The sequence below is a fragment of the Stenella coeruleoalba genome (assembly GCF_951394435.1).
Source record: "Stenella coeruleoalba genome assembly, chromosome: 3".
Taxonomy (NCBI): Eukaryota; Metazoa; Chordata; class Mammalia; order Artiodactyla; family Delphinidae; genus Stenella; species Stenella coeruleoalba.
In genome coordinates this window covers 104,938,039-104,962,557 of record NC_137148.1, presented here as the reverse complement: position 1 = coordinate 104,962,557, position 24,519 = coordinate 104,938,039, and the positions used below count along the sequence as shown (strand labels likewise).

General features: G+C 41.8%; 1 protein-coding gene across 6 annotated transcripts in view; it reads right to left on the bottom strand.

Annotated features, from left to right (window-relative positions):
• Positions 1 to 1,585: 1,585 nt before the first annotated feature.
• The window catches only part of MEGF10 (multiple EGF like domains 10), a gene marked incomplete at its 5' end in the record, with an annotated part of 363,778 nt that continues 340,844 nt past the window's right edge, over positions 1,586 to 24,519 (bottom strand). For 5 of the 6 annotated variants that reach the window (XM_079916644.1, XM_079916645.1, XM_079916646.1 and 2 more), the window contains 12 exons: positions 1,586 to 2,938; positions 4,854 to 5,060; positions 5,891 to 5,935; positions 9,643 to 9,766; positions 11,131 to 11,258; positions 12,343 to 12,579; positions 15,005 to 15,133; positions 17,565 to 17,693; positions 19,869 to 19,997; positions 21,358 to 21,486; positions 22,013 to 22,147; positions 23,341 to 23,487. In XM_079916644.1, the coding sequence (XP_079772770.1) occupies positions 2,754 to 2,938; positions 4,854 to 5,060; positions 5,891 to 5,935; positions 9,643 to 9,766; positions 11,131 to 11,258; positions 12,343 to 12,579; positions 15,005 to 15,133; positions 17,565 to 17,693; positions 19,869 to 19,997; positions 21,358 to 21,486; positions 22,013 to 22,147; positions 23,341 to 23,487 (1,724 nt within the window). In that variant the 3' untranslated portion in view covers positions 1,586 to 2,753. The remainder of the gene's footprint in view (positions 2,939 to 4,853; positions 5,061 to 5,890; positions 5,936 to 9,642; positions 9,767 to 11,130; positions 11,259 to 12,342; positions 12,580 to 15,004; positions 15,134 to 17,564; positions 17,694 to 19,868; positions 19,998 to 21,357; positions 21,487 to 22,012; positions 22,148 to 23,340; positions 23,488 to 24,519) is intronic. The other variant, XM_079916647.1, reaches the window with a different exon arrangement.

The following is a 24,519-nucleotide window of genomic DNA, read 5'->3' as shown; positions in this document are numbered from 1 at the left end:
CAAAAGGTTGTAATTTCAGGGGGAAAAAACTGTCAGGTCTTTTTGTCTTTAATTCTCATTCTGACAAAAGTATTTCTCTCTCTACCGAAGTCTATATGAAAGTATCTAGAAAATTTTGATCTCTCAACTAGACCTCTCCGAATATAACATGTAGTTTTACGACATCCAACATGCTATGTGTGTTCTGTTGTTTGAAAAATCCTGAGTGAACCCTAATAAGTAAGAATTGCCTTAGGTACAAATGTTGTCTCAGGACAGCAGCCATCCTGAGCAAGAGATCTGTCAGAAAGATTGCACAGGGAGGGATGGCAGTGCCCCTTTTGGATCCGCATCTGCTGCCCAGGTTTTCTACTTACATTGCTGTTGCCTTTGGACATGAAGCTTTCTTTCTTTCTTTTTTTTTTTTTTTAATAGTGGAATGAGAAAAGAAACTGTTTTTTCTTTCTTTTTCTTTTTTTTTTTTTTAACTTATCTCCAGGGAGTAATGGGGAAACTCAACTTACCATGGAGCTCTGAAGAGATGAATCTTAAAAAAGAAGGGGAAAGATGTCTTCTTTTTTTCTAACCAAAAAGGACTCTTTGTGGCTACTGACCCACAAGTGTCTCAATTAGATGTCTATCGCCTAGAACAAAGGGCCAACCAGCAGGTAACTGTTGGAATAAATCAATTGTTTCTAAGGTGTGTTCCAGGCGAGTCCCCATTTCCTTGAATTAACTTTGGAGTTCCCTGAAAGAAACAGCCATCAAAGGAGTGAATGTTCTAAGTGTGTTTGTTCTCTCATCCACCTGACCAAACGAACATCACAGGTGCAGGTGTGCGACAGGAAAGCACTGGATATCCCAACTCAGTAGCTGGCGGGTGCAATGCCTTGTGTATGCTAATGGCAGAACAGGGGTGCAGTACATATTTGTGACTTGACTCACTGAGGTAGGACACCAAGTAGCATTTCATGTCTTTAAAAGATTGATGACCACTGTTTTCTCTTATGAAGTTGCTTCCTCATTCAGCCTTTCAGCCCTTCAGCTTGCTCAGGGAGGTCAAAGAGAAACTGGCTTTCTTGCATCATGTATCAGCATCCTCTTGAGATAACTATCTTGGAGTGAAAAATGTTATTGCATAAGTATGCCCAGGATGAACATCTCTTCTGGTTTGCCTGTAACAGCCCACATTTAAGCCCACTGCAGGATACTTGTTCATAATGCCCTCACTTACTCTCAGAAGTGTTCCAGTTTGGATGATCAATCATATCACCCTAATGAAGGTCTTTAGTAAGACCAGTCTGTGGTACTTTCTCAGTAACAGTGTCTCCCTGCTCCCTTCCCCTTTGGTTTAACTAAGACTCAGGATCTAAGGAACCCCATTTCAGAATATTAAAAAGCTTCTCTATTTCCATTATAAGCCATGCACTTGTGGTTACTGTACTATTTTAGTAATGACCAATTTTAATGGATTTGATTTATATATTTTCATCTCCTCCCTCCAAAAGAAACAAGAACAGTGCATTTTTCTCAAGCAAAAACAAAAGTAGCCATAACACAAGAAACAATAAACATATAATATTTTTTCATTAACAATCCAAACACTACAAAACATAGAATATACAACTTAAAAATGGAAATACAAACTGATGAAAAATGGGGTACATGTCATATTAGCAATGCAAAAGACCAGCTTAAGCATAGTTTCTCTAAATCAACAATTAATAAAAGGAAAGTGCCCTTTTCTCAAATATGCACAAAAATATTTCGGTCACTTCTAGGGAAAAATTAACCAAAACTTTCTGCTAATTCTATATTACAGCCTGTATTACTAATGGTTTACAAAACTTAAGCATCATCTTACACCTAAAATTTACAACTTTTTCCAATCATTATACACTCATTCAATCCAATCTGTCAAAAATAAAATTATTTCATTTCTATATTTATGAAATAATTATTGATATGTTACGGATCTCAAGTGGTGAATGTGTATGATGGGGACAGTAATCAGAATAATGTCATGTATCTAAAGTGGGCCAAGGATCAAATAGAGAGGAGAAGCACTTCTGCCTGGCACATTTGCGTATTGATTCCTGCAATTATTCTAGCATTTCTAAGGTAATTCTAATGGTACATTTCCTCATTCTAAAAGAAGTCTAAAGTTCTCATATTTAAATTTGCTATCCACCTCTAGAGTTTATTCAGAGTCTATCCAGTAATGCCACTTGGCAGAATGGTTCCTGCTGGGCTCATATTATCCTTACAATTCTGAGTCCAGCTGAAAGAAGTTAAACAGTAAGAACTCAATAAGATGGCCCTTTTTCTTCTACACGCTGAGTGATTCACACTTTTATGAAGTATATTTTGTGGTAAACCGCACAATCCTAGGTACAGCTCTATAATGCAAATGAGAAAGAAAACATTTAAATTTTAATTTTTCAAGCAACAATACCAACGTCCACTGCAACCCATGTCACTGAAAGAGTCCTGCACGGTCATGCTTTTAGCCAAGATTTTACAATAAGTCATGCTTCATGAGTGCAGTTCTAAAACTAACAAGAATGGGAAATCACATTGCTATCTCCTTCTGAGCCACCTGTACAAAAAGGACCTACAGTCAGTCACCCTCAGTTTTGAGCTTTCTGGTTCATGTCCAACAATTGCCTACTGAGCAGATTAACGTTCACACAGGGTGGCAAACTCGAGGATGGAGAAGAACCGAACTGTAGTTCTGGAAAGGGTTCCAGCGGCTACCCAGTGGTCCTTTGGTGTCATTCACTGTTGCTGTTGCTGCTGCTGCCGCCGCCATCCTCTTGCTTGGGGGAGGATGAACTGTCTCGGACTGGCAGCAGGTCATAATGGCAAGGGATGTGACTGTTCTTTGGGAGGTCATATGGATCCTGGGTGAGATGCCCATTATTGCTGAATATTCCTTGGACAACACTCACTGTAGGTTCTGTGACAACCAGGGACACATTAACTGATCAGCAATGGAAATTAAAAAAAAAAAAAGAATATGGCATTCCTTGCAAATATCAAACACACCAGAGGAGCTTTTATAAAAATATAAGAAGGGACTTCCCTGGTGGCGCAGTGGTTAAGAATCCGCCTGCCAATGCAGGGGACACAGGTTCAAGCCCTGGTCCAGGAAGATCCCACATGCTGCAGAGCAACTAAGCCCATGTACCACAACTACTGAGCCTGTGCTCTAGAGCCCACGAGCCACAACTACTGAGCCTGCATGCCACAATTACTGAAGCCCGCGCGCCTAGAGCCCGTGCTCCGCAACAAAAGAAGCCACTGCAATGAGAAGCCCGCGCACCACAACGAAGAGTAGCCCCTGCTCGCCGCAATTAGAGAAAGCCTGTGTGCAGCAACGAAAACCCAACGCAACCAATAAATAAATAAATTAATTAATTAATTTTAAAAAATATATAAGAAAATATTATTTTTTAAAACAAATGATCCTTTTATAATCACATAGAGGTGGCTACTCTGTGGTTGGTAGACCCACTGACGCTCACAAACGATGCTCAGAACAAAGGGTGACTATATGGTTGGGATGAAGACATCAAGGGAATATACAGAAACCCTGGACATGAATCACTGTCTGCAAAAACCTGGAGATAATCTAGTCCAAACCCCTTCCTCTACAGGTAAAACAACGAGGTCCTCTGGGGGTCACTTGATTCATGGAAACACATAACAAGTGCACAGTTTTAGAACTCAGGACTCAGGCTCTCAGTTGAGTTCCCATCTCACAGTGGTGGGCTTAGGGGACAGTTCAAAAGGGAACTGTTACTGACTTCTTAGAAATAAATGTAGTTCATTATGGCTTCCATTTCAAAAAGTTGTCTTAATACTTTAAAAAGAATTACGTATCTTTCCATGACATGTCTATGGCCTAAAATGAATGACAAATGACTAGAATTAAATAAGTCACTTCATTTATAAGTATAGTTGACCCTTGAGCAATGCAAGATTGGGGTGCTCCACACCCTCCCCCCAACACGCTGCAGCTGAAAATCCACACGTAACTTCACAATTGGCCCTCCTATCCATGGCCTCACAACCTTGGATTGAACCAACTGCAGATCACATAGAACTGTAGCATTTACTATTGAAAAAAATCCCTGTATAAGTGGACCCGTGCAGTTCCAACCCATGTTGCTCAAGGGTCAACTGTAGTAGAGAATTTTTTTCAGGCTTAAATCATAAACATTGAGAAAGATATGGAGAAAGAAAAATGAAAATATAAAGCTCTACTATCTAGCCCAGGATAGCTCTGCCCAGGATAGCTCTGGTATGTTTTAACTTTCCTCAAATGGCATTTGCAAGGGGCAATCAAAATAACTCTAACACTAACTGAATTCTTATCAATTTGTATCAGATTCACATCAGAGAGTATTACTAATCTAATAGACAAATTTAAAAGTAAAATGTTCCAATCCTGCTAAAAGCATTAAATTAATATAATGAATGCAATCAGGAAATGGAAACATCTGTTTAATCCACTTGAACCATTTGTTTTGGCTAACTTGACATATTAGCTAATATGATACATATGTTATTCCACATGCGTGTTAAAATAGTCACTATGGTTACAAAACAAAAGATGGATGACCGGGTGGGAGGTAAAAAAAAAAAAAAAAAAAACTTACTTTGAATTTTCTAAATGGTATTTTCCCTGAAAAGTTCATTTGACACCAACTAATATGAACACCATAAACACAGGTTAACGTTTAAAATACAGACCATTATTTTCAATACAGTGTATATGGACTGCAACAATTGTATTCTCAAGGACTTTAAAATTGTTTGAAAAGAATATTCCCACTCACTAGGTTCTTTCTTTGGTTAGGAAAACTTACCAATTTCATAGACATTCTTGTTGGCTGAAGTTGAGTTATTGATCTCTGCATATGGGGAATCTCTCCGCGCCGGTGACTTCATCTCCACATAACCACACTCTGAGTGTTTGGGAATAAGGACGGGTGGGTCTTTAATAGTGGCATATGGGTTTTCAGAACTGCTTAGGGAGCAGTTACTTGAATTATATTCAGAATGCTTTCCCAGGTCTGTGAAGAGAGATGAGGTGGGGGGAAGCAAATGCTATTTCATGGGCAACATCATTTATTTTCTTGGCGATTACTGACTTGGGCACATCACTTATTTTTCTTCATAGTTACCTATAATTTTTAACAATGAAAATAATGGCATCCATTTTTTACGTATTTTGGAGAGAATCTTCTATAAAATTACCCATCCACAAAGTAATTTTGGCTCCTCTCTAAGGTGAGGACCAATGTAAACATCATGGATTTGATATCATTTTTATTATCACACTCAAATAAAATTAATTCCACTCTATTTTACTAATAGTCTCTGACTCCTCACAGCCTTCAGTCAAGACCCCATCTGCTGCTGACCCCAGGAGCATAAGAAGATACTATTATCATGGTAAGGAAGGCAACTATGCTGTGAGGCTTCTTTGTAAAACCTCAGGTCTGGGCACCTGAAGTTACTACTCAAATTCCTTCCAAAAAGCAGGCTTCAGTGAACATGTAACCAAGCTGATCTCTTCCTCTTTTCCCTGCTATTTCCATTTTCATATTTCTCTCTCCCCACAAACTATATTTCTTTGAAAGGAATTATGAGTGTTTTCCCAGCAAATCAAAGGCTTGGTTCTCCAAGACTGCTGCTCTAACAGGATCCACCTATGTTCACTCTCTTGCTGGCAGTCAAACGTGCTCATGTCTTTGCTGGAGTAATTAAACCCCCTAACAAGGCTACATTTTCCCTACAGTGCCGCTTTCGCTGGTTTAACAAATTATTTCTGTCTCTGAGTTAAAAAAATTTTTTAATTGTGTTCTGATAAATGTATTTCTTCCTCAAATTTATACTATACCTTTCAAGGATTTTCCCATATAACTTCTGTCAAGTCCAAAAGCACCTGTAACAAAGGAAGAAAAAAATATCCAGTGTGGACTGAAAGAAAGAGAAAACTCATCTAATATTCTCAGGTCCTTGGAGAAGATGGTTTGGGTACCCACTGTCTCCCCACTGCAGGAAATAGCCAAGGATGCTGCTTTCCAAACCTCGACACCAGATCACTTGTGCCAGATGTTTCAGTACTTAAGAGTTTAAAAAAATGTTATACAGCATTCGGAGCATTCTCCTGCTCGTTTCAGTGACTTTGGGAAAGGCTGGTCAATATGGGGCAGAAACTGAGGCACAGATGAATCAGTAGACTTGATTCAAGGGCTAGAACTGAGACAAAGGACTGGGATCTCATCACTTGTTAGCTACGTGACTTTACACAAGATGTTCAACTCGCTGTGCCTCAATTTTCTTATCTCTAAAATGGGGAAAACACAACCCACCTTCTAAGTCTTACAGGGTTGTTGGGAACATGAAGTGAAATAGACCACAGGGAAAGGCATTGCAAATTCTGAAGCGCCATATAAATGAATGGTGCTTCAGTTACTGTAACACTTTTTTTAAAAGTTTATTTTATTGAAGTACAGTTGATTTAAAATGTGTCAGTTCCTGAGCTACAGCAAAGTGATTCAGTTATATATATATATATATTCTTTTTCATATTCAATTATGGTTTATTACAAGATATTGAATATAGTTCCCTGTGCCATACAGCAGGACCTTGTTGTTTTTCTATTCTATATATGTAATAGTTTGTCACACATTGTTGCTAGGAAAAGTTAGCAGTTTCTATGATTCCACTGGGAAAGGACAACTGGAAGTTTCACACTTGAACTTCCCTGGACTCTGCCTCGTGTCTGTTCCCTCGCTGATTTTAATCTGTACCTTTTTGCTGTGATAAACTGTAACCATAAGCATAACAGCTCTTAGTGAGTTCTGTCTTCCTAGCAAATTATTGGTCCTGTGGGTGGTCTTGAGGACACTTGAACTTGTAGTTGGTATCAGAAGTAAGGGTGGTCTTAGAGATTCTGGACTTTTTAAAGGGACCCGGTGAAGATAGGCAGCCTATGGCCTGACAGCAGCCTAATCAAAGAACTCTATGTTATTCTTTGCCTAATTCCCTTGGCCATCTCCAAACTGTGGCAAAGTCTTGTTAAATGTCTGTCTTGATCTTAGCTGTACAATGGCTAGCCTTCCCCAAGGGGTTAAAGAGAGTAGCAACATGGGGTGGATAGTAAATCAGGGAACAAGAGTGGGGCTATGAGACCAGCCACTCATGGCAGATTCCGTCTTCTCTGCCCTGGAAGATCAGGGTGCAGTTTTAACAAGGAAGCACGTGGGCTTCCTCATAAACTCCTGTCTGTCCCAATCCCTGAACAGGCACTTTCAAATGCTCCAGTTAATCTACTTCATACAATGAGCCAGAACATGATCCTTATCTCTATTTTACAAACAAACAAATCAGTCTTGAGAGGATGACTGGCACAGTGTCATATCACAGAACGAGGAATTGATCTCACAGCTTTTGTGTCAAGTTCAGGGCTCTTTCAGACAGCATCACAACTTTCCCATCATTTAAAACTACTACACACTTCATTATCCATAATGTGCCTTATTCTGTTCTTTGTAAGAAAAGACTTTTTCTATGCAACAACTTTACAGGGATATTAAATGCAGAATTACTTTTGGATGGGAACAAGCCAAGGAGATCCAGAATTTCCAATGAAGATTTTATGTTACTAATAATCAGTCCCTTGGGTCTCACTGAGACAGAAAGCGGAGAAATTTATATGTGACAATTACAGTGACTGTGTGTTGTGTTCTGGAATCAGGACAAACTCCATTCAGTGGAGATAGAATGAGAGAACTTTTCCCTCATTAGTGCTGGGTGGTATTTTACTATTATCAATTCACGTACTTCTTTGAGCTAGATTATTAACCTCCCTAAAGTTAAGTGATTTCACCAGTAAGTATAATGTGAATCTGGTATATAAGTAATTTTACTCTAAGTATGTAGAAATACACATCCTAGTGATAATGTTGGTTATCAATTGAAGAATGCAGATAAAAGTTAAGAATTTGTACTCATTTGCTACCTAAACATTTCCATTTCCATAGTAAGAGGGGATTCCAGAGCCCACAGGGGTTGGTTCCTCCATGTGGCTCAGGTGAATTGACATCTGCAGTATTCACAGAAGGATCGAAGTGAGGGGAGGCAGAAGACCAACTGTGAGACCCAATTTTACCCCCTTCCTTCTATGAAATCTTGGACAAGAGAGTTAACCTCTTTGCTTATTCCTCTATAAAACAAGATTTGTGGAAGGGCCCACACAGTAGGGGGTGCCAGATTTAGTAAATAAAAACACAGGAGGTCCAGTTAAATTTGAATTTTAGAGAAACAACAAATAATTTTTCATATAAGTTTGCCTCGTGCAATATTTGGGATATATTTATACAAAAATTATTTGTTTCTTATCTGAAATTCCAATTTAATGGGACTTCCTGGCAACCTTACCACCAAATAAATACATATGAAAGGGTTTGCTGCCCCTAAGACACTGCACACATGCTACTTACTATATCATTCCTCTCCTCCCTGAAAATAAGGGGCTGCACCACATGCTCAATGGGGTATCAGAGCAGTGCCTTAAGTGTGGTCCAGGAATCCCCAGCCCCTTTGCAGGAGGGCCCCGAGAGTAAATGTTGTGTTCTCATCATAATATAACACTATTTGTCCTTTCCACTCTCATTCTCTCTCAGGTGTATGTTGGAGTTTACCAGGAGCCACATCAAGTGTAAGATCACTACTGATCAAACACAGAAGCAGATATGAAAACCTAGCTGTCCTCTATTAAGCCAGATGGTAAAGAGATGTATGAAAGTGTTAAACAGTGCCACTCTTCTCACTAATTTTTTTTGTTTCATTTTGGAAAATGTAGTTATTTTTCATAAAAATGCATTTTATGTTATCATGAAATGAGATGTTATTATAAATTAATAACTAGCTCTTTAAGATGTTCTCAGATTTTATTTGTAATATGGTAAATATCAGCAGATATAACCCATGTCAGTAGGGGTTCTTTGGGCTCCTCGATTACTTTTAAGGGTGTATGAAAGGGTCCCGATTCCCAGACGTTTGAGAACCACTGACTTACTATTTTCAGAACCACTGACTTACTGTTAGATATCTAATTGATATCTCTATTTCCTCACCTAAAAGAGGAAGGGCCTCTAGTGAGGGTGCCTCAGATTAACAGAGAGCAAAGAGAAGCACACACCCTGGAACCAAGCTGACTAGGTTCAAATCCCAGCTCCACCATTTAATAGGCTTTGAGAACTTAGACAAGTTACTTAACCTCTTTATGACTGAATTTCGCAACTGTAACAGGGAGATGATGATGATAATAATGGTACCTGTAACAGTACTTGTGAGAATTAGGTGAGTTAATACGTGGAGAGGTGAGATGTAAGCTACGAGCAGGCAGAGATCCTTGTCTCTTTTTATCAATTCCTGGCTCATAGTAAGAACTCAATAAATGTTGAATAAATAAAGGCCTTAGGACAGTAAAAGCCCCATACAGGGATTAGGTATAATCCTATGACTTTGTTTTTCCATGCATGTTTCCAATAGATCGCTTTGGCACTGTCATGAATCTGTGACTGTTTGCGGTGACTAAAAGACAAAGATGCTTGTGAAGGTGGGGAAGTGGGGGGACTTGCCAAGCTCGTTGAGGTAGCCGCCGTGTTTCCAGTCCGCAGGCAGCGTGCCTGTGTAGTCCACCACAGGGCCCCTCTTCCCAGGATTCACATTTTTCAGGTTCACAAACAGCTGATTGTTTTTTGACTGTTAAAAATATAAACAACAAAAGATTTAAAGAGAAAATACAATATGGCACAGTGAAGTGTTACCCATCTGGGGAAAGTAAGTCCATGGCATGTATCAAGGACCGGTCCTTACATGAGGATGCACCAGGAGGCCAAGGTGACCGCTTCCGACCTGGCAGGACTTAGAGGCAGCAGGAGTATGTGTCCCTCGGCCCCAACCATTCCCTCCACTGCCGCAACTCCTCCATTTCCTGCTGTCGCTCTGTGCCAGTTAGACCTTACTTGGGTTTACATACATGGAACTTTGAACTGAAAAAACCAAATTCTTGGTCTGAGCTTTCCCATCAAACACTGTATGATCTTGTATGAGTCACTCTTAGCAGTTTTCTTAGCCATAAGCATGAGGATAAGATGATCTACTTTGCTCCCTCCCTGAATGGGAATAAGAACAAATGGTATGATAAATATCAAAATCTCTGGAGAATATGAAGTGCTATTTAACTATGAGTCACTATAATTAAAATCCAGCTGCATTAATTTAATTGCAACTGAATTAATTTAATTAGCTTGGTTTTCTTCTAACAGAGAGCTGGAATTAGACAACGGAGACTGGAAATATAATTCAGGTGCAGTTTGGAAGAGAGAAATGTTTGGGATTTCAGATCACTGTGGAAGAGACCTGGGGGTGAACTGGGTGGTACCAGAGGAGCCACTCTGGGGCCTCCAACCTCTACTGGCATCTGTAAAATGGGATAATGACTCTTGATTCATAGGATTGGTGTGAAGATTAAATCATTCTAATCGTTTTACAAATAGAAATTTGTAAAATAATTAGAATTGCTTGTCACATAGTATTAGGTTGTTTCTATTTGATAATTTTTGACCCACAAAAATTCAATTTCATGTGGTTCAAGTGAAATAAATGCATATTATTGTTGTTGTCATTACTCAAGTACGGGTGGCCAGGAAAGGGCACTAGAAGACAGGTGGTCACAAAAGTCAAACTTGGCAATTTTACCCAGGCCTGAGTCCGCTATAGGTTTGGTCTGAGACATTACTTTAGAACCTCATGCAATGTTAGAAACATTTTTCCAAAGAAGTGCAACAAAAACAGTACAAGTTGTAGAGACAGCGAGATGACTCACCTCGTGGCAGCCTCACTCACAAGCGATGTTTGGAAGTGACTTAAATTCCCCATTACTTAGGGGTTTTTGTCAGTAAACCTGAGATCCTAATACACACCCATGGGATTGTTTAGAGGAATAAATGAGATAATAGACGTATGTACGTAGAACGGCAGCTGGCAAACAGTAGCCCTCATACACGCTTGTTCGTTCCTCTCTCCCCTGCCCACCCTCACTGGCTTAGACCATTTCCTCTCACCTTTGCGATGGTCATCCTGTCCCTGTTGTTGACATGAGGGGATGTGGCACACTGGGTGAGTGTGTGGTAACTGGGATTGGTGAAGTAATGGCTGTTAGCATTTCCACCATTGCTGTGAGGAAGGGTTTCTGCCAGAAGAGAAGGAAATGGTTAAGATGGCAGGCTCCCTACATGCCCGTGGGAAAGAGGGAAGCAAAATAACAAGAACAAATGTTTGGACTGCTTCCATATCACAGGCGGGACAGAATCCCCTCCTGCCCTGCATACGCAGCAAAGCCTCTAGAGGCAGCAGGCATCTGCCTTCCTACCTGCCTCCTGGAAAAGTGTGAAAGTATCCACCAACAACTGCTCTTTGCTTTGGAGCTTGTAGAAGCTGGAAAGGCATCACTTTGTAGCTACTTCTGCTGTAACTTTCCTCTTTTTTTAAACACTCGAATTCTTGACACAATATTCCGCACTAGAAGTGCACTACTAAGTAAATCAGCTACTTTATGGATTCCCCCGGAATCACTTTATTTATAAACATGTAACCCACCTGAAATCCTTCAGTGATTGCCCCCAAATTAATAAATACCTTAAGTTTCCAAATTCTTCACCTATGTGGTTACTTCTTCTCAGGATTGAGCGTGTCACTTAAAAATTTACTTTTTATGGGGTCTCGTGACAGAAAGGAAGATTCAAAAGAGTTTTCTTAAAGAACAGCCTTGGTTCTTGCTAATCCCTCCAAACTGTTTCTTATATAACTTGGTTGCTGTGCAGCTAATGATTCCCATGTGCCCCAGGACAGGCTGGAAGGCACCTTGGAAGAATGCAAGGCCAGAGACAGAAGACCGGGTCCTCATCCCTGATCTGCTCCATGACCTCGATAAAATTATGGCCACCTCCTCCTCTCCCCACCCTGTCCCCCACATATGACAACAGCTTGGGACTGGGTGCCCACCAAAGCTCCTTCCGGGTTGAAATTCCCAACACTTAAAGCAACCATATAATGAATCCAATTTTAAATCCCTCACAGAAGACAATAGTGATGATTTTACCACTGTTGTCACATAAAATGCATTTCTAACAATGCATCTTCTCCAAACATAAAATTTTCTCAAGGCTGATTGACAATAACAACAGGCAGCACAGCCAAAAATGCTCAGTTTCAAAGAACCAGGATGAAGCCACATTTTTCAAGGAATAAAATGCCTCTAGTGAGTCCAGTCTCACCTGAAATGGCATAGTCTGCATTCATGACCCTCATAGCGGGGGTGTAGGTGACTGCTGGCATGCTCGATTCCTTCCCCTTCTGCTTGTGTCTATAAATAATGAACAACGCCAGGAGGAACAGAACAACTAGGACAAGAATGATGATGCCCGCAATGGCCCCGATCTGGTAGGAATCAGTGGGAAGAGCTGTACTGGTTCTGCTTAAGCTGTTCAGATTTCCAACTATTATAACACCAGCTGGAAAAGGAGAAAAAGAGATGTGAGTAAGGATGACAATGTGCCGGATACATATTTGGTCTCTATTTACAAAAATCTCCCACTGTGCTAATGCCTGGATATTTTCAGTTCATGAAATGTCAATTTAGAAACTTTTGGAAACAGAGAAGGAAGGAAAAACAAACATTCCTCATGTTCAGGTGTTGTTGGCTTGTCTGTGCCCAGAAGAGGGCATATCTAAGCCTCAAAAAAGAGACAGGATTTCCTGAACCCAAAGACTTAACAGTAGGGTTTGAGAGCTTCTCACAGATTTCCAACTAAATGCTTAGATCAGCCCAGAAGAGGGCTTCTCTAAGCCTCAAAAAAGAGACAGGATTTCCTGAACCCAAAGACTTAACAGTAGGGTTTGAGAGCTTCTCACAGATTTCCAACCAAATGCTTAGATCAGCAGTTACTTGGGGGTAATAATTTATCTAATTTTTATTGTTCTTTATTTATTATCCAGCATTAAGCTTATGAATGGCTAACTCAAGTGCCTAACTTTATGTCTATCCTTAGCATTTCTAAGAGGAAAGTAATTTTCCTTCCAGTCAAGAATAAGTCCATTAGAAATCTAGCCCAGGGCTTCCCAAGGTGGTGCAGTGGTTGAGAGTCCGCCTGCCGATGCAGGGGACACGGGTTCGTGCCCCAGTCCGGGAAGATCCCACATGCCGTGGAGTGGCTGGGCCCATGAGCCATGGCTGCTGAGCCTGCGTGTCCGGAGCCTGTGCTCCTCAACGGGAGAGGCCACAACAGTGAGAGGCCCGCGTACGGCAAAAAAAAAAAAAAAAAAAAAAAATCTAGCCCAAGATCAAGATCTGTCTTGTCCTAATTTCAATGAGCCTTTTACCACAGAAGATATGTTCTATGAGGTATTTTCTATGACAGAAAGGTCTGTCCCAATAATACCTGGTAACATCACCCCAAAACCTTACTCATTAAAATTCAAAATTTCATTTTACATAGTTCTTCCTTGAGTTCCATCAAGTGAAGGCACAAGTGGGGCTGACAATCAAGAAACCTGGCATCTAAAAAAATGGATCCATACATTCTGAACTTTCCCTTAAGCTCTTAGGCTGCAGTTTCATCATCTGTAAAAGAGGAAATAATGAATACATCCTTCATGGCCTCCATGAAGGTACTTCCAGCTCAAATGTCCCTATGACTTTATGATTCTAGATGCTAGACCTTATAAGACAGCCTGCCCCAAAAGGCAGGCACCAAGGCCAGTGGAGTGTGATTACAATGTATTTGTAACAACAATGTTATTGTGGAATATGACATTGTATTGTTATGATGGTCAAATACAAATCATGAGCGTGTCAAAGTTATTTTATGAAAGAAAGTTAAATAGGAATACCCACATAGTTTACTGTTTAAGATGACTTCACTTACATCACTACATGAATTTTCTGAAGCCTTTACAGCCCATGTGTTTATGACATAGAGAAAGCACCACATGTGCTAGGAGCTCTCTGAAGGCCATGCTTCAGAACCATCTTTCTCAAGGGAGCCATCCACCCCAGAATCAGAACTGCCCAAGTAGGACTGACTATGTCTATTGCAGGTAGTCCCGGGTGACTGTGATATACACCCTAGTTAAAAACCACAGGCACAAGTTTCTTGAAAGGCTACACATGCACATACCATAGGACCCAATCCTTCTATTCCTATGAACTTACCCAAGAGAAATGAAAGCCTATGTCCCCAAAGACTTGACACACTACTGTTCACAACAGCTTTACCTGCAGTAGCCAAAAACTGGAAACAATCCAAATGTCCATCACAGGTGAATGAATGGGTCAACAAATTACAGTATATCCACGCAATAGAATACTACTCAGCAATAAAAAGAATTGAAGTATTGATACACACAGCAACATGTTTCAAAACTAATTATGCCAAATAAACAAAATCAGACAAAAAAGAGTACAGTATGGTTCCACGTATATGAAATTCTAGGAAATGCAAACGAATCTATAGTGACAGAAAGTAGATCAGTGATTGCCTGGGACCTAGTGGTGGCAGGGAGGGAACTTTGGGGGGCTGATGGATGTATTCATTATTTTTATTGTGGTGATAGTTTCATGGGTGTATACATACATCAGATTTTATCAAGTTGTGTACTTTGTGTTGTACATATGTGTTTTATATATATGTGTGTGTGTGTACATATATACAGTATAATTATATATATATGTGTGTTGCTTTTTACAGGTTAATTATATTTCAATAAAGCTGAAAAAAATTGTAGGCACAGTGGAAAACTCATGAGCTTTGGAATCAGGCAAACCTGGTATCAAAACACTAACATATTCTAGATATTATGTAACCTTGGGCAAATCACTCAACTTCTCTCAGCTTTAGGGTCCTCATCTGAGTAAGTATCCTTTACTAGCATCCTTACCTTGATCACATCGTGCCCCCTTCCATCCTGGGCTGCAGTAACAGGTCCCGGTGATGTGGTCACAGGTGGAGTTGTTCAGACAGTCACATATCTGGCGACAGCCATAGCCATATGTTCCTGCAGGGCACTCTGAGAAGAAGATGAGAGTCCAATGTAGCTCTCCAGCCTTGGGAACCTGGGGCAAGGGTCTTACTGTATGATCTGGTGTGCCTGGAGGCCAGCCCTTCCAGGGGATCCCTGTCCAAGGAGACTTGTACCACCTAGGGTGTCCTAGAGCTGGCTGGTGTGCCGAGTCATGCTGGGACTCACAGGCCAGGCAGCACAGGGCCGGAGACTGAGGTCCTCGTCACGGCTCTCGGCACTTTCAGGTTCTATTGTATGTACCCACCTCCCTGATGGAGGTTTGTAGAGTGTCTGTGGAACCCCAATGGAGCTGATGAAGATCATCACTAAGAGCAATCTGAGATGACTCCACCAGGCAAAACTATGGGATAGAAGGGGACTACACTGAAAAGTGTAAACTAGAGATGCTTCTTTGAGAACATGTACTTTTTTTTTTTTTTTTTTTTTTTTTTTTTTGCGGTACACGGGCCTCTCACTGCTGTGGCCTCTTCCGTTGAGGAGCACAGGCTCCGGACGCGCAGGCTCAGCGGCCATGGCTCACGGGCCCAGCCGCTCCGCGGCATGTGGGATCTTCCCGGACCGGGGCACGAACCCGTGTCCCCTGCATCAGCAGGTGTACTCTCAACCACTGCGCCACCAGGGAAGCCCGAGAACATGTACATTTTAACTGTAGGCTTTAGGAGCCTCCTGACAGCACATTCTGACTTGGATTAGCTGGGAGCAGGGGAAGAGGGAGAGGGCAAGCTTTGTTAATTTTCTAGGTAAGAACTTCATTTACCACAGAAAGGCTCAAAATTTGGATTTGCAGGTTGAAGACTGAGAGACTAAAATAGTGAGATTTTTATGATGTAGAAACTTGTAAAGGAGTTGGGCATGAATTTCAAAGAATATACTAGGCATGTTAAATGTAAAAATTATCATGACAAAATACTGATGTTTTTTGTAAAGTGAGCAGCAGGGGGCAATGTGCTATTACTATCAGAGCTCTCTGTCAGACACAGGGTTTCTATTTACACATGAGCATTAGGAAAAGTCTCCAAAAATAAGGACATTTTAATTTGATGTTCAGAGTCATCACGGAAGCACTTAAAATGTTTTTATTTAATAAGCCCATAACCATTCTGGCATTCAAGTGAAAGTCAGTTTAGAGCCTATTCTGGTTTCTAGGCATATATGTATGTGTATATATGTTTAGACATTTATACACATACACATAATATTTATATACACAAAGCAGTGTGCAGGCAACTGTGGGACTCAGTATCTGTTTCATGATTAAATGAACTAGCAGTGCAAAACTAAAATGGGGCCATCTCTGTCCAGGCTGATTCCTGGATGTCACTCTTGTTATTTACTAGATGGGAGGATAGGCAGATATATTCTAGAGTTTGGCACATAGACAGCCAGGCAAACCTGGCTGTCCAGTGGTGCTGTGAGGTTCTGGGGAGGGGTCGTGGAGGGAGAGTAGTGCTTTGTTGCCAAAGTCCTACTCTGCTGATCAACCTTTCCAGGCCACATTGCTCCTACAGCCATGTAATCTTTGTTGCATCCTCAAGAGCACACACTCTGTAAGCAGGATGTAAACATCCTGCACCTTTCCTGTCATTTATGGTGAAAGAGTGAGCCTCATACGGCCCTAAGACCTGATTTATTCATCTTGAACATTGAATGAAAGTCACAGAGGAAGGGAACGATAAACTACTTTGAAATACTCAGTCTAAGGCTAATGTTCTTACAGCCCTGTGAGCAGATGCACAGCTGCTGGGGTAGAAATGGAACCATAAGGATGGGGAATTCCAATAGAGTATATGCTCCCTGAGTGGGATTTTTACAACAAAAAAATTGAAGGCAATATATTGTCTGGAAGGTTGTTAATACTCAGATGAGGAGTAGTTAGTGGAAACGGTATAAAAGTACTATCAAGAGAAGGTTGTCAAAAGCATGGCCGTGTTTGCACGGACTCACCCCTCCCCCACGGCGGGGCTGGCACTGGGCTCCCAGCCCCTCTGCCCCGGTGCACCCAACCTGGCCCTACCGAACGCACACCCCTCCACTGCGAGACCCTGGCACTGCCTCTGCCGTGAGGAACGCCTGACTGCCTCTTTTAAAGCTCTGAGCAGCCACATTCCAAAAATAAGAAGGGGAGGGAGAAAGAGCCAGGATGAACAGATGGAAAACTTGAATTCTGTCTTCATCCTTGTAGCCACACCCCCTCCACCCAGAGCGCTGATCAGGTCCTCAGAAGAATTTTGAGGACAAGGACAGCCAGCAAGAATCCCAAGGTAGCGGGGTCTCTGGGAGGGGAAGGAAGTCAACCGCGCTGTTAAGGGACCAGCCATCAGGCGGAACAACCTCAAAGCTGTGGGTCCTGCCTTCGCATCGTCAGGAGTTCTAGGGGAAATAACAGCGCCTAGAGATGCCTCGCTCTCACACTCACTCTGCTCGCAGTGCTTCCCCATGAAGCCCGTGCGGCAAGTACACTGTCCGGAGATGTGGTCGCAGTCAGCTCCGTTTTGACACTGGCATATCAATGCACAGTCCTTTCCATAGAAGCCCAGGGGACATCCTGTGCGAGAAGGAAGGACAGCAGAGTCAAGAGCCCGCTGAGGAGAAACCCAGCTCCGCCTCCAACATGTTTGTTTGAACCTGAAGGACGCTGAGCCCGTAGAGAGAGAATAAAGAGAATAAAGCACATCGCAGCTTCTCACAACGGCTTCTTTGAAGTCCCAAGATGGAGCTCTTGGGAGGAACTTGTACTTCAAGAGCAGGGAGAAGAGCAGTTCCATGCCTGGGGTGGTTTAACCATCACTGGTATCCCTGGAGGCAAGCTGGTGTCTTCTAACAAATCATTCCATCAACCCCATGGAAGTCCGGGGACATTTCCTTTCATGTTTTTCAGTCAACTACTAGAATCCTGGACTCAAATTCCATGGACTGAAATGAGTACTTTGTTAAAATTACCTACATGCTTTTACTTATAGTACAGAATGTCTCCAAATCTGCTACTAGCCCTGTCCTCCTCTGTTACTCTCTTATGTAATAGTATCTTCTTCAGCAAAGATGTGTGGTAGAATTCTGATCTTAATAAAACCTGCAATTCATATGTGCATTGCTAAAAAAAGCAATAAGCCTTCTTACTGCTGCACAATTTTCAAGACCCAGCCTACTGGGGCCTTTGGGCTGAGAACATGCACAAGTCCTATAGGCTTTCCTGGGCCAGCAGCTGCCCTGCAAGAGTGTTTCAGGGCTCTCTGCCATCAAGAAAACTTCAATGCGGGCTGCTCAACGGCTGTTTCCAAGCATCACATGTGCTTTTTAATCTTCCCTTTTTCTTACAGAAGTTTTAACGAAAGCTCAACTTTCAAGAAACAGAGGCAGAGCATGGATGCCAGCATGCAATGACATCATTTCCACATAATTATCCAGCACCTACTCTGTGCCAGATTCTTTTCCTGCATCCTCTCATTGAATCTTTTCAATAACCCAGAAACACAGGGATAGATATTCTCACCCTATGGATGGAAACTGAGCCCAAGTCACACAGCCAGCAAATGGCAGGATGGCAGGGCTACAATACAAACATGGGGAGGTCTGGCTCCAGACCCCATGTTCTTCCCAGTGTGCTGTGCTACTTTTACTTCAAAAGGTCTCCTGATTGAAGCAGGTCCTAATTTTAGAATTATGCACAATAACTTTTCCTTTTTCTTTTCTCTGAAGAGCTGAAAAACTTTCTATATATACAATCTTGGCAGAATATGCTTGAGACAACCTCCCTCCTCGTCAATTTTTCCTTTCAAATCACGGCTCAAGGTCTACACCCCCTTCTAGAAACTTCCAAAAGACTTGTTCAGTCTGTTCTCTAATTATGTTCTCTAATTAGTATTAAATAAGAGTTGACTGATTTCTGACCCATCTTTCTTCCTCAGCTCATTTCCGTGATTTAAAATTATATATTATTATTACTGATCACCATAATACATGCTTTCCTGTCTTGCCTCCTTTATTCCACTGAAGACAAGAGGGCAGAGATCAGTCTTCTTATCCCAACAGTACTGAGCTGTGGAGTACTTTGTACATTATACCCTATGACGCTAAAAACCTCATAGAAGAAGAGACAGTGAAGACATTGTGTGACATAAAATGGAAAAAAAGAACTAGTGGTTCTTAAAGCATGATGCCAGACTGACATCACCCCTTGGAAGGCTGTTAGCAATGTGAATCCTCAGGTCCCACCCCAGACCTAATGAATCAGACACTCTGGGAGCGGGGCCAGCAGTTGTGTTTATCCAGCCAGCCGGGTGATTCCGGAGCTCGCTAAAATTCAAGACCCACAGAATTGGTCTTCTCCAGGAGCACACATTAGGTCAGGCAGTGAGGCTTGTTGTCTTCACTTCCTTTCTAATCACTGCCACTTATCCTAACCTTTGTGCTGCCAGAATTAATGACAGGGAATCTGAGCCATGTAAATAGGGCCTGATGAAAGGAGAGAAGTGAAAGAAGCTGCACACCGTCACTTATAGCATCGCTCCACCTCAGTGTCCTGATACGACACAGGGACAGCAAACCTGGAACGTGGTATCTCTTAACTGCCTAGAGGAATTTAGACGTCTCAGGGTCACTGGGTGACGAAACCCTCCAAAGCCAGGAACCCTGGGGAGCTCAGCTCATGCATGCGCAGGGCAGGGCCGTGTCCCCTGGGGTGGGCCCCCCCTTGGAGAGCCTCCGAAGGCATGCCACTTACTCTGAGTGCAGTAGAGCCCCGTCCAGCCCGGAGTACATTTGCATTCCCCATCGTAGGCGCTGCAGAAGGCCCCGTTGTGGCAGTTGCACGTGTGGATGCAGTTGGGACCCCAATGCACAGGTGGGCAGGCTGAAAGCACAGCATGCATGGAGAGCTCTGTGAGAGTCCTGAGGCCAGTACCCCGAAGAGAGGATCCCACCCGCCTTACACAGCTCCTCGCGTGTGACAGGTCAGCAGTGAGCATCGGGACTGAGAAAGACCATGCTCCACATCAGTCTCAATTCCGATGGTAATGCTGATGGCGACAGCAGCCATCATGACGGACATGGTATTCGTACACAGACTGCAGGGCGAGGTGGGCAGAGTAAACATCATTCCAAATTTACAGATTTAGTTATTTAACAAATGCACATTGAGACCTATATATGCCCAGCACTGTTCTAGGCTCAGGGGAGATAGCAGAGAACAAGACAAGATCCAGATCACCCTCTGAAAGCTTGTAGTTTAGTAGGGGAGGCAGGCAAACCAACCAATCACCCAGCCAGCCAAAAAAATAAGGGCAGTAAGGACTATAAGAAAAAATAAAATAGGGAAAGGGGGACAAGAATGATGGGGGCTACTCCTTTATGGAAGGCCTCTCTGAGGAGAGGACATTTGAGCAGAGACCATATGAACAAGATGGTGTGACTCGAGAGAAGTTAAGGAACCCAAGGTCATATAATCCACCTCTGTGATGTCTAAACCTGCACGTGTCACTCTACTCTAGAGCTGTCCCTAGAGGCTTGTTTTAAATATGAAGGTTCCCATTTGTTTGTAAGACTTGGTTTACTGTAAAAACTCTTAACTGGACAAAGCAGAAAATAGTCAGATTAAATCATTAGGGGTCATCGCCTACTGAAGAGCAATCAGAACCTCAGATAAAGTATCTGTGAAATAACATTTAAAATTATGGGGTAAAATGATTTGATATACCAAAGAAGTACTTTTTATTCATACTAACACTTCAAGAACTACTTAAAAGAAGAAACACAGTTTCTATATGGTTACCCAGTAGGGAATACGGCCCCAAGAAGATAATAAATAAATATGAAGTAATTAAAAAATGAAAAAATTTTCTCCCATAATTGTGTGTACCATTTTTGCCCAAGAGCAAGGGAAAAATCATAGCTGACACTTGAAGTCTGGCATGAACTTCTGAATGGATTTTCTGAGTACAAGACCCTCATTTTACAAATGAAGAATCATTTTAGTGAATAAGCAAAGTGCTACCTATTTAGGTTCTTTCCAAGACATGAGTTGGATTTAAATTCGGGACCACTGCATAGAACTCTTACTGAGGGGAAAAAAGCCACTTAAAAATTAAAATAACATATCCTATAATTATTCATATAGTCTTTCTTGATTATTTAAGTACTCATACTTCAATCCTAAAGAATTTGAAAACAAATGTAAATAAATGGTTTATCAGTTGTTCGCAAACAAGACTTACGTTGAGAGCAGTCACTGCCGATCCAACCTGGGTAACACTGACAAGATCTGTCAATGGGGTTACAGGTTCCATTGTTGGTACAGGTGCAAATTCCTGCACAGTTTTTCCCAAATCTGCCACTGGGACACACTGTGAATAAATCATAGGTCAGAAACTCACAATTACATCTCATCTCACAGAACCCTAGACTCAGGATAGGAAATGACTTTAAAGGTCATCAACCCAGCCGTCCATTTGGTAGCTGCCTCTACTCAAGAGCATCCCTCATCCTGAATGAGCTCATTTTTACAAACATCTGAAGCCAAAGACCCTCATTAAGGCAACATAAATCAGGAGACATCACCACATTTCTAGAAATCTTCCTGGCTCCTTGCTCAGGGAGTCAAAATCCTTCCTCATATTGATTTTTCATGGAAGGCTGTTTCCAATTAAAACTGAAAAGTAGCACAGCTCAGAGAATAAAGAGATTGTGCTGGATTGGCAAGCCAGCTTTTCCAAAGCTCAAAGTCATATTTACAGAAGCTGCAGCCACAGCATACCAGAAGGCACCGCTAGCTGCTAGCTGAAGACGCACGTGTCCTTTGGGAAGCCTGAGGACAGGCTGCATGGGGCGTGCTCACCACCACGTATTTCTCCCAAAGCCTGCGCACCCTACCTTCATTGCAGAGGGCGCCTGTGAAGCCAGGCAAGCAGTCACACAGGCCTGTGATGTGGTGGCAGGGCCCACTGCTGTGCACACACTGTGGACACGTCTGGCTGCAGCGATGCCCATAAAAACCAGGGGAGCAGACTGAAAACAGAAAGGAAATAGTTATCTTCCCGGAGATGTGTTTCTCTCTTATTCCACATAAGGATCTAGTTCAAGTTTGAGGTAAAAAAAAAAAAATTCTTTTTAGTGATACTGAGAATTTTCCAAGTATAAAACAACAACAAAAGGAATGAGGGCACTCTTTAATAATGAAAAGAAGCCAGTAAACTCTGAATTGCTTCAGGGCAGGCAAAATGTCTTAGTTCTCTTTATTTTCCCATTTATGGCCCCAATTAGCTCGAAGCTTGGCATAGAGCAGGGGCTTGAGGAATTTTTGTTGAGCAAATAAATTAAATAAATAAAATTCTAAACACTAACAAGGCCCAAATAAATACTTTCAAGCCACGCGTTAATCCTTTATTCTTTAAGAGTCATTTCTGGCAATAAATAGATCTACAGTCAGAATTAAAAGATTGTTCCTCCTCAAAATGGTCCAGGTTAACGACTGTGACTGAAAAGTGAAAAAGCAAAATGCTCTATAAGTAGGCGCTTCCCAAGACATTATTTGGATTTAAGTATAGAATGATAGCATAGAACCCTTAATGCAAAAAAAATCATAATCAAAAAAATAGAATAATGTATCTTACAATTAGTCATATATTCCTTTCTTGATTACATTTACTAAAAGATTGAGGGAAATCTTATGGATCACTCCCTAACTCAAAAATTCTGTTGACCAATGTCATCAGCCCCCATTTTAAGCTCTGCAATCCTATTTTCCCCCGAGCACTGGCTTTCAGACTACTAGAAGGACGTATGACTTGCCGCAAAGTTTGGCTGATGTTGACTTCTGGTAATTGAGGTAAGGCCGATGCCAAAATGGTTGAATAAAATAGTTACAGGTCAATGGATTTCTGGAACACCATTTGCAAGATTTAAGGCGGGATCAAGAAACTGATGATGATGCCAACGAGGCAATGAAATCATTCCTGAGAAGAAATGGCTAAAGCCCCATCTGTTAGGTTAGTCCTGAAGGTTGGAAAGAATGAAGCCTTTGGGGAAGGGCTATCGAGTGAGGCCAGCTCTGCAAAGGACAGGGTGACCTACGCCACTCTCCCCTGCCCTCGACTGCAACAGAACACTTCTATGAATTGAGGGGTGGGACAGAGATCAGGATTCTGTACACAGAGATCTGAGAAGGGAAGATGGAAACCGCCGTCTAACAAGACACTTACTTCTCTGACAAGTGGTGCCTCGGAACCCTGGTGCACACTCACAGATGCCGTCATCGGGGGAGCACGAAGCCCCGTTTTTACAGTAGCAGGGCAAGGAGCAGTTGGGGCCCCAGCGTCCCTCAGTGCACACGCTGTCACAGTGGACACCTGAAACAAGGCACACGGGCAAGGCTGAGTGAGAAGCCGTTGGGGCGGGCGCCTGGGATGATAAGTCAGAGACCAGGACCAAGGTCACCGTATCGACTCTGAGGTATCACGGGCAGCAGTGAGTGGGGATGATGCAAGGCTTAAAATCCACTTATACACATCAATACATCATCATATATTGGATCATATATCATGTCGTCATAACATTAAAATAATCCCAGAACTGTTTTCTGTGGCATCATAAAGGAGAAGAAATAGAACATCTTTGTTATACTGATTTTTCTTCTTTAGGAGGAGACAGCAGAGGAGAAGCCCAAGGGCTCTGTCTATTGAAGGCAAAATTTATAAAAAATACTATATCCTTTAGCCTCCGGCAACTTCCTCCCTTCCCCATTCTTTGTTTTTATGGAGAAATGGACAAAGTGTAAAAAGATAAGGTGAAGCAAAAGGTGGTTAAATTGTGTTACGTAAAGAAAATCTTCCCCTGGAGCAAACAAATAAACACAGTCTTAAAATATTTTGAAAATACAGTGTGCAAGACAGAAAGATATACTAATCTGTGTCACGAAATTCCTCTTTAAACATTTAATCTGCCATTGGGGAGACACAGGCAGAATATCACAAATGAAGTTACTCATAGCTGTTGTCTAAGCTATTGATTATTATGAACCCATATGCAGGTGTTTAACTCTCAATCTGGAAATAGAGAAACTTTAGAGTCAGTTATGAGTGAACAAATGCCTAAAGGAAACAAAGAAAATCCAAAGTTGCAAAAAATAAAAATAAAGCCAGGTTTTATTTGAAATAAATGGAAGTTTCTTTTGTAAATCTGTATTCGAAATGCCACAGGGGGCTCTTTCTTGTAAGTCAGAATACTTCACAACTCAAAGAAATGCTCCTTGCATTGAGAGGCAAGAAGAATGAGTTATAATTAGGAGTGAACTGGAGACTGCTGGCCTCAGACCAAGTGAAAACACAGTAGGAACAAGCCCACTCCCACTCTGACGATTCCAGAACACGAACTCCGCCCGC